The sequence below is a fragment of the Botryllus schlosseri genome, unplaced genomic scaffold (assembly GCF_051294905.1).
Source record: "Botryllus schlosseri isolate E-star unplaced genomic scaffold, Bs_hap1 Bs17a, whole genome shotgun sequence".
In the NCBI taxonomy this organism is placed as follows: domain Eukaryota; kingdom Metazoa; phylum Chordata; class Ascidiacea; order Stolidobranchia; family Styelidae; genus Botryllus; species Botryllus schlosseri.
Genome location: NW_027648626.1, coordinates 2,635,123 through 2,645,876, shown reverse-complemented (window position 1 = coordinate 2,645,876; position 10,754 = coordinate 2,635,123). Strand labels below are relative to the sequence as shown.

Sequence of the window (10,754 nt, the reverse complement as noted above, 5' to 3'; positions counted from 1 at the left end):
AATACAGCAGCAAAATTAGCTTTGAAATAATAGAAGTCCACCAATTTCTACATAAATAGTATGATGTTATCTTCAAGAAAAATCATTATTTTGCTGTTTATCACAAGCCTACAGTTCATATTTGCACAAGACAGATGAAGGTAGCACCATAATAGAGCTAAAATTGAACTAAAACTTGAGGGGGTCCGCGAGGGTCCGTGACGGTCAAAAGGGGTCCGCGAAGCCAAAAAGGTTGAGAACCACTGCACTAGAGGGTGTACGAACCCAAAATTATGATAGAATTTATTTGTTTACTATTTGGCACCACATATCAAGACCCTTTTTTGAAATTCAAAAATTTTCATTTTTCACTCCACCCTAACGGGCAACTTCTCCGGTCAGCGGGACGGATATGGGAAAATGAAGTAGGGCCTACTTGGCGGGCCGGATTACATAATATCTACATTAATCGCGTAGGCTATTTCTCACCCTATACAAGGGATAAATCGTATTTAATGTAAACTGTAAGTTTAAAGCAGTTTAAAGCAGAATCCAAAAACAGTATTTAATGAATTTAATAACAATAGCTGGTGAAGTCAATCGGACGTCTCTGGTCGGTCAAAGTTGTCAACAAGTTATTTGAATTCTGGCTGCATGTCGTATGTAGAAACCCTTATTAAATACTGCCCGTGAACAATAGTTATATTGGAACGCGGCGTTGTCTCGTTAATGTTCATGCTCGCAAATGTATGTAGGACCGAACAGAGCAAGTAGTTTCATGTCCGTCTTTCTCGGATTGGCAAACTTGGATTCATTCTGTGACGCATAAATTTTGCTGACAGGATACAGGATTTACTTCACACAATTCCGCGAGTAGTTTCGCCTCAAAAACTGATTAAGTAGAATTACTATAAAAGAATATCCATTTGAGCAAGTAGTGCGCGTAAGTAGGCAAATCTACTCCAAAAAAGTAGAGGTACTTCATTACAAGCAATCTATGGCGATTTTAATTAATGGCACAGGCATACGGTGCAGACAAGTGGTAGTCTGGTACTCCAACTAAAGTGATTTGTGAAGCTACTAGAGCAGCGGGTCTCAACCGGGATCCGCGAAGCATTTTCAGGGGGTCCGGGAAGCCTCTAATTGTGCAAAATAGTTGATAACCTAATTTATGTTCATTTAAATTAGGAAGATCACGAGGCAGTTTCGCTTCATCACTAGTAAAACTCCATTCGCATCAACATAATGGCCGTCTGAGATGGAATATCCTACTTTACAGACTCATTTTAATTGCTCGATCGCCAATAGCCTACTGATATACAAAGGTTTTGCTGTTTAGAGAGGTTTTGTTGGGGATTGTGGAAAAAAACAAAATGATGGATTAGCAAGGTCAATCACAGTGACTTCGAAATGTTTACAAATATCTATTTTCTCCAGCGATATACATAACCATTTTTGAACAGCTTCTTTGAGGTACAGAACTTCAATATACAATTGAATAGCATATTCATATTAAAATGAACCCGAATATTTTCGGCTGACACTCGTCAGGGGTAATCGTCAGCAACTAGTAGAGAATTCGAAAGAACAGCGTATATCAACAATCGTAACACAAAATATGACGTCACCAGCACGAAATGTCGAATACGAGAGCGTTCAATGTACTATTTTTAGATGATACACGAACTCTTTTTGTTGACACAGCCTTGGCTGGTGTATTTTGATAAAGGTCGACTCCAAGGCGCACAAATGAAAGTGTGAGCGACCCTTTCCGAGTATGCGAAATCTGTCGTCTCGATAATTTTCCGCACAGGCGGGGTATAGATTCTGACGGGAAATAACTTTGACGAATTTGGTCAGATTTGGATTCAAAATTCCAGGCAAACTGAATTGGACACGGAATTTACATTCAACCTTTGAATAATTCTGACTTAGCCCGATGGCCGTGATACAAAAGGAATACAAACACATTTTGGTCCAATTAGGACATAGAATTGCAGGAGTTTAAATCTAAATTCACTCGATGAATCCGAGCCAATATCAGATATAGAGTTGGGAAGGATAAGGATGTAAAATTAATGCGGTGGGATTTAGGCGCATTGACTGCGAATTTAGCAAGTCAATTTTCAGATACGGTTCGTGCTCACACGGATTACTGCAAATCTAATGAATTCAGAATTCGGGTGGAAACTTGAACTTGCGTATATTACTCACAATCGACGTTCATGGCAGAACTCTCTTGGCCCTTGTCGTCTTCAAAGTTTTCACGGTTAGTACAAAAGTCAGCAGCACATCCGCAGCGAGGGCCGCACTTTCGGTTTCTCTTTACGCAGCCGCCATATGCGTCTGAATAGTTACAATTGACAGCTCGAACCGTCACAAAACAATCAGAATTCACATACAAGTATAAATACACCATTGGCATTTGTGAAAGAAAAAATAAATTTTGAGCATTTGGAAGTTAGTCAACAAATCTCGTTGAAATTGCCAAGAAAGGAATGACTTTGGTCTTATAGACATGAGTGCCGGACAGGCCCTTATGCAGCTAAGGGCATTTCGAAACCGTTTTGTCTGTCATTGCGGAACTGACATGTATTGAAAAGATGAACGGAATCCAGTAAATGAAAGACAAATATTGATCACGTGACTTTACAAAGTAGAATATTTGATGAATTAAAAATTGACTGAAACTGTACGAGTCTCTCTCGATTTTTGGATACGCCTAGTCACCCCAACACTTATGTCAAGTGGCAGGCCGCAGTCACGGCATGTAGCAGCGTGAGACCACAGTTGAAAGTCGCCAAGAATTCATTCCCTAGCAGGAGATCCGGAGTGTGAGGCACTTACATTTACAAGTATTATTCAAGGTCCTACAGGAGCAACCACTGCCGCTAGTTCTCTTGGGCCTTTTCCGGGGCGTGGGGTCACAATCGTCCTCTTCCTCGTCTTCATCCAAGACGCATTCCTATACAACGGACAGAATTATATAATATGCCAGTGGCCAGCGCCTAATAACAGCGGCCATTAAGGGTAGGGGAAATGTGTGTATTTATGCAGCCATTAGATAGCGCGTCATGATCGTGTTGCAAAGGTCAATCGCTACCTGACAGAAACATTATTCCACGAATATTCACAGCGTTGAGCCATATGTTTTTCGGTGCTGAGATATGACTAACCGGCAGCACCGGTAGTTCTAGTTACCGATTATGAAAAGCGACTAGCGAGTACTAGTCCTAGTTGCGCATTAAAAAAAATCTGCCTAGCTGCTGAGCAACCAGAAAACACGCATCGTCTGGAGTGAATCGTCATGTGAGATGTTATTGCAGCCATTGGTCGCTCAGTGACCACATAAATAACATTGGCATAGCCAGAAAGTAGGTTTTGACGGTTCAAACCGCCAAAACCAATCTGATAAAATCAAATCTAATGAGCTGGTTCGGAATTGAATCTGCTTAGAAAAGGATTTGAAAAGGTCGTTAGTTCCAGTTCATTTGGAGTTAAGTAGTTTGTACAAGTCTGCAGTCATATTGACGAGCAAACGCACACCTAACTACTCACATCGTCCATTTCAGCGCCGCTCTCCAAGCAAAACGACCCCACATTTTCAACCGGGTTGAAAAACATCGGCTTCTTCAACGGCGTCGCGATCTCTTTCCGCAACAGCCTCCTATGAAGTATCTTGTTCTCCTCTTGCAAAGTCCGCACCAATTCCTGCTGTTCCGCGATCCGGCCGCGTAACGTGGTCACCGTCTCATCCTCTGCGTCCACGCTTTGCAAACCAAACTTGTTCACGTAGTACGACATCTCGTCCTGGTGGCTTTTCTGCATGCTCGTTTTCTCTTCATCAAACTTGCTGGCCATCTCCTGTGCTTGTTTCCGAGCGCCGCGCAACATCTTGTCGCTTTCCGCCTTTTCTCTTTCGATCTCGCTCAATTTTCGTGTCATTTTCCACAACTTTGCTACCTCCCGCTGCAGTGTGTTTTTCAACTCTTGAATCTGCGCCTCCAGCTCTTTCACTCGCTGACGCCGTTTCTCGCTGAGCTCGTTAGTTTTCCTCGCGTTCTGCAAGGCTTCTTCCAAATTCGCTTTTTCCTGCGCCAAATTCTGTATGTCCTTGTCGAGCTGCTGCATTTTCTTTTCGTATTCCTCCTTGATCGCGACCATCTGTGTGTCGCTTTCCGCCTTTTCTCTTTCGTTCTCGCTCAATTTTTGTGTCATTTTCCACAACTTTGCTACCTCCCGCTGCAGTGTGTTTTTCAACTCTTGAATCTGCGCCTCCAGCTCTTTCACTCGCTGACGCCGTTTCTCGCTGAGCTCGTTAGTTTTCCTCGCGTTCTGCAAGGCTTCTTCCAAATTCGCTTTTTCCTGCGCCAAATTCTGTATGTCCTTGTCGAGCTGCTGCATTTTCTTTTCGTATTCCTCCTTGATCGCGACCATCTGTGTGTCGCTCGAAGCCATTTCTTTAGCAATCTCCTCTTTCAAAGCGAGAGTTTTCGTCAGACTCTGTAACTGTTTGCCTAAGTCTGCGTTTTTCATGGCGTGGTTAGACTCAATGGTTTTATCGGAAAGCTTCAGGTTACCTTCTGTAACATCAGCGCTATGCCCGATTTCTGTCGCGTTGACGTGCTTATCTAGAATCGCTGCCGAAGTCTGGTTTGGGTCGTCAATTTGAATTCCAGTCGCATTTTCGCAAAAACGCATCGGTTCAGAGAAAAAGTTCCTGTCCGATTCGTTGGCGAGATTCTCCTTAAACGAGCCTGCGTGTTGAAATTTTTCCGCCACGCTTTTCGCAGCGTCCGTCAAATCATTCAGCTTTTCTTTGTACTGATCACGGCTGATCTCAGTGACGATCACTTTTTCGCACATGCCGGCTTGGTACTGCAGCGCCTCTTGCAAATGCTCGCTCAAAGTCATATTTTCAGATTTGACCTTTTCCAATTCCTCCAAAATACGGTCGTAGCTTTCCGACGAATGTCGTCGTGAAGTAGTCGGCCCGGCTGAGTCCCCCCTTTCGAGCAATCGCAAATTCAACTCTGTAATTTCTTTACGCAGAGACGCAATTAGCATTGCTTGGGGTCGGGGATCACGGTTTACGACAGCCGCGTTTTTAATCTTACGCACCCTGTCCGCGTAACATAGAGTGCTTAATGTTTCTTTGTAATTTGAATCAGCGGGAGATACGCATGCAATCATCAATGTATGGCTGTTTCCTCCAAGAGAGCCTTGTAATATGCGTGTAAGTTTGGATTCGCGGTACCTGATATGGCCGGCGCGAGTGTTTTCATCCGCCAAAGCGCTGATTACGTTACCCAAGGCGAGCAGTCCTTCATTGATTTTGATACCTTCTTTAAGGCGCTCGCCTTCTGCCTTTGTGCGTTTGGCGCGCTCTGACCCAGCTAAATCGACTAAATGGAATTTCGAGGCAATTTTATCGTTAGCGTCGTGCGCTGCGACCGATTCCAGTATGATCGTGAAAATTGCGTGTGATCGCGACGATACCAAATTCATCGCGGTAGCAGCCGTCGTGCGGTTAGAATTGCCCTGTTCCATTAAACGCAACGTTGATTGCAAATCACTGACTGTGACCTCCGACAGGCCACTCACCACGGTACCCCCATCTGGGGCATCGCGAATAGTCAATTGCCTCGGGTCTGAACTGGGATTGAGCAGATCATGCAAATCTCTTTTGTATAGTTCGAGATACGATACCTTAACGGTATATTCACAGTCTTTATTTTCGCTTATGAATTTGAAGATATCAGAAATGACACGGGGTATGACGCCAGTCATTTCGCCCTCGCATTCGCCAGACGAATGTGCGGAACCCATCGAATAAGTCTTTCCGCTACCTGTCTGTCCGTATGCAATAACAGCGGCGTGATACCCTTTGAAGATATCTTTCGTCAACTTCTTGACGGCTGTGTTGTAGACTTCTTCTTGTCCAACGTCGCCGCCGAACACGTGGTCGAAAGTGAAGGGTCTGCTTTTGCGTAACACAATTTGGTTTGCGTTTGGTATGAATTCCAGGCACGTTTGGCATCCTTCGTTGATTTCTTTTTGAATAAGAGGCCGTCCTCGGACGGCGGCCTTCACAGGGATGGAAATGGGGCGATTTGAGAAGTCGACGGCCATGATACCTTTATTAGGACTTGTCACAATTATTTTTGCTCGAGTGATTCAACTATCAAACTCAGATATGATAAAAATAACCTGGAAATTGAAGAAAAATCATTTGATTGCAGTTTTTCATATAGGCTTAGTGCGTGCCAGGACTTTAGAAAGGGTTCAAGGAGCGATGACGTGTAATCTAGGGTTGGGACTTCGGGATCAAATTTGAAATCCCGGGATCGGGATTTCCCGGGACTTTCGCTCCTCAATCCCGGGATTAGAAAAGTAGTAAAATAGACATACAAGTTACACAAATAACATTTAGTCCTTGTGATATTGAATTGACGCAAAACATAAGAGCATCAAGAGTATCATCGATTAGATCAGGGGTCCCAAACTCCAATTTTATCGCGGGCCAATTTCGTAGTTTTGATGACGCGGCGGGCAGCAGCATGAAATAGGGGTATAATATTTATTTCCCAGTACGCCTTTATTGTCGGACCTTGCAGATTGGCATTCCATACACATTGTGAAAATGTAATACACTATTGTAATATTCACGGTTGCCACGAAAAAGTCATATTTTTCAATATCATTTAAAAATATTGTTGTGCTTTGCATAATTTGGTGACATAAGGAGTTATATAGACAGTTAGAAACCATGCGAGACGACAAATGCATCGTGTCATTGTAAAGGCTGTCGCATTATAATTTAGCAGCTATGGTGGACGTTTGATGTGTGATAGCGATTCAGGTTTTTGGAGTGGTTTCAGTATGAATTTTCAAGTTCTCAAATCCGAAATTTTCGAGTTTAATATTGTCGAATGCTTGAAAAGTCAAAACGCCGACGTGGGCCTCAAAAACAGTTCTGGCGGGCCGCGTGTTTGAGGCCACTGTTCTAGACAATCAGCCGAGTTTGTGACACGGCTTTATTGCCAAAATAAGAGATATGGCGCTACATAAGCCTTGGTAGATGCTGTTCACAAATCCCGGGATTTCATCGGGACCAATCCCGGGATCGGGATTGCTTCAAATCCCGGGATCCCGGGATCTGGATTTCCCGGGGTCCCAACGCTAGTGTAATCTCTATATACAAAGAGATGTATATCGAAAGTGAAATGGTACTATTTTCACAAAAATCTTTTAGCTGCAGTCGGCATATAGTAGCTTTCTAAAGAAATGGCTATACCTATATAGGATAGGATTGCGGGCCTATACCCGCCGCCAAAATCATTTCAACAGATTTGACTTCAATTTGAGCGCAGAGCGTAGTTCCAAAACACGTGAAAACGTGTAATACGTTGTAATGAAATTATTATAAATCCGAGAAAAAATTATAAACTTTCTGTTTAATTACTTGATTAATCTATGCAGAAAAGCTCTCATCACGCAGGATTCATTTCAAAAAATAAAATGAGATTCCATAGGGGAAAAGCAGCAATCATCTCAACATGGCTCCTCTGTAAAATCCAATGCGTATCATAATTTGTATGTACGTTACTTGTATAAACCGAGTCGGATGTTAGATTGAGAGATCGCACTTGGTATTTCGGCATATACTGCATGCTTCAAGTTCATTACGTCGATGAGCTGAACTTAGTTAGGGCTTATTTACTCCTACACGTTACCCTGCGTGGTCGACCACCGGGACGAAGTTAGCCATCAAATGCTAGCCATCAAAAATAAATATCAGAACTACTGTGCAGAGTACCGCAGGTATCGGATGTATCACCAGGATCAAGTTTCCGGCCATGCCGCGGGGCAGCCATCGGCCACATACGATGTTTCGACGTAGGTTACGGTGAAATACTCATTAAATTGCCTTCAAATCAATAAAGCGCATAAATACTCGACTGATTTTATCGCATCACGTCATTTTTGAAACAACTAATAAAGAATATAAGCACGACTAGCACCTCAACACTGTTAACTCAACACAGCTATCTCGCGAATGACTATCTCCATCATGAAATTTTCACAGCTGCAAGGTATCGCTCTGCTGCAAACGAAATTTCGCAAAATCAATGATATATATATATCATTGGCAAAATGTAATTTTAGCACACAAAATCTGGATTGGACAAAACAAATATTGCTCCGACACGCTAAACGCCGTACCTCAAATGTCTCTAAACTATATGATACGCTCAACTAAACAGTCACTAAACTTAGAATCGAATCCATCCTCTCCAAACTAGAGACTGTGGCAATGAATGGCGTTCACATATGTATAGTTTGCAGGCAAATCTGACACCACACAAATTGTCAACTATCTCCAAGTGGCGCATTCAAATTTATCACGAAAAATATTCGACACCGATTTTCAGCGATATCGAAGTGGCGCAAGGTGTCCAACGGGCCCGATACGTTCGTCTGCTCAGTGATAAAAATTCAAATTTATTCACGAAAAATATTCGAAAATTTTCAAACTATAACCTGTGTCAAGGAATGACTTGCAAATATCTATAGCTTACAGTTACGCCAAGCAGCACACCAATTTTCAGCGATATCCAAGTGGCGCAAGGTGTCCAACGGGCCCGATACGTTCGTCTGCTCAGTGATAAAAATTCAAATTTATGCACGAAAAATATTCGAAATTTGCCAAACTATACCCTGTGTCAAGGAATGACTTTCAAATATCTATAGCTTACAGTTACGCCTAGCAGCACACCGATTTTCAGCGATATCCAAGTGGCGCAAGGTGTCCAACGGACCCGATACGCTCGAATGCACAGTCATAAAAATTCAAATTTATTCACGAAAAATATACGAAAATTTTCAAACTATAACCTGTGTCAAGGAATGACTTTCAAATATCTATAGCTTACAGTTACGCCTAGCAGCACACCGATTTTCAGCGATATCCAAGTGGCGCAAGGTGTCCAACGGGCCCGATACGTTCGTCTGCTCAGTGATAAAAATTCAAATTTATTCACGAAAAATATTCGAAAATTTTCAAACTATAACCTGTGTCAAGGAATGACTTGCAAATATCTATAGCTTACAGTTACGCCAAGCAGCACACCAATTTTCAGCGATATCCAAGTGGCGCAAGGTGTCCAACGGGCCCGATACGTTCGTCTGCTCAGTGATAAAAATTCAAATTTATGCACGAAAAATATTCGAAATTTGCCAAACTATACCCTGTGTCAAGGAATGGTTTTCAAATACCTATAGCCTGTAGTTAAACGTAACAGCACACCGATTTTCAGCGATATCCAAGTGGCGCAAGGTGTCCAACGGGCCCGATACGTTCGTCTGCTCAGTGATAAAAATTCAAATTTATTCACGAAAAATATACGAAAATTTTCAAACTATAACCTGTGTCAAGGAATGACTTTCAAATATCTATAGCTTACAGTTACGCCTAGCAGCACACCGATTTTCAGCGATATCCAAGTGGCGCAAGGTGTCCAACGGACCCGATACGCTCGAATGCACAGTCATAAAAATTCAAATTTATTCACGAAAAATATACGAAAATTTTCAAACTATAACCTGTGTCAAGGAATGACTTTCAAATATCTATAGCTGACAGTTACGCCTAGCAGCACACCGATTTTCAGCGATATCCAAGTGGCGCAAGGTGTCCAACGGACCCGATACGCTCGAATGCACAGTCATAAAAATTCAAATTTATTCACGAAAAATATTCGAAAATTTTCAAACTATAATCTGTGTCAAGGAATGGTTTTCAAATACCTATAGCCTGTAGTTAAACGTAACAGCACACCGATTTTCAGCGATATCCAAGTGGCGCAAGCTGTCCAACGGGTTGAAAATGGACAGGCGCTATGAAAAATCTTGAATGTCGCTATTATTGATGCTGCGGCCCGCGGCGTCATCAAAATCTAGGAAATGGCCCGCGAGCACACGTAAGTTTGAGACCTCTGGACTGCAGTTACGCCCAACACTACACCAATTTTCAGCGATATCCAAGTGGCGCTCGTGATTGCTTGACGTAGGCATGCAAGCACTTGACTTCATGGTGAATTGAAGATGACTCTGATTAAAACTAATACATTTTGATTGACTTGTGACTTGGTTAACATTATGTGGCTCCAATGAGTTGCGAGTTCGAGTCCGACCGAGGTTGACTCCAGAATTCCTACCGATTTATTGTATATGTTTATCTAGGCTCTTCCTCGCCACCTCGATTGGCGTACGCAGTGTTTTAAAAAAGCCTAGCAGTACCCGTGCTACAAGTCGGCAGCTACGAAATCAAAATAAAGCATATCGGCCTAGTGTAAATCACCATTGTGGTCGACAAACACCATGAATACCACCAACAAACCAGAATGACAACAACAACAACTACAGATGAACCGCGGCTTTTCAAAGCCATATTGCACCTGCAGAACACGCCCAGATAGTCATGCTGCAGGTGGATTTTGCGCGCAGCTGGCGCCAGTTAGGTCGAATACACATAAAATGAGACGGTTCAACTTACGCGGGTAGTTGCATAGAGACGGACATGGGGTCGCATTCAGTATAAAAACTCTCGATTTTTACAAATAGTCATTCATTGCTTACTGCGACTGCGTTACAAAAACGTCCTTTATGCAATCTCGTTATTACACTTCGATATCGCTGAAAATCGGTGTCGAATATTTTTCGTGATAAATTTGAATGCGCCACTTGGAGATAGTTGACAATTTGTGTGGTGT

General features: G+C 42.6%; 1 protein-coding gene across 1 annotated transcript; it reads right to left on the bottom strand.

Annotated features, from left to right (window-relative positions):
* Positions 1-418: 418 nt before the first annotated feature.
* LOC145459762 (chromosome-associated kinesin KIF4A-like) lies at positions 419-6,111 on the bottom strand. The gene is made up of 4 exons (XM_080338312.1): positions 3,538-6,111; positions 2,827-2,944; positions 2,194-2,325; positions 419-745 (listed from the first exon to the last, which is right to left on the bottom strand). The coding sequence occupies exons 1-4, from the start codon at positions 6,109-6,111 to the stop codon at positions 615-617; spliced, it is 2,955 nt and encodes a 984-aa protein (XP_080194438.1). The 3' UTR covers positions 419-614.
* Positions 6,112-10,754: the final 4,643 nt, after the last annotated feature.

Bases quoted from the DNA above. Each gene is read 5' to 3' on its own strand.
- LOC145459762 (XM_080338312.1), bottom strand. From the start codon at position 6,111: ATGGCCGTCGACTTCTCAAATCGCCCCATTTCCATCCCTGTGAAGGCC. The intron at 2,945-3,537 runs GTGAGTAGTTAG...TCCGTTGTATAG, and splicing joins GCGGCGCTGAAATGGACGAT to GAATGCGTCTTGGATGAAGA. The intron at 2,326-2,826 runs GTAAGTGCCTCA...GTAACTATTCAG, and splicing joins CTTGAATAATACTTGTAAAT to ACGCATATGGCGGCTGCGTA.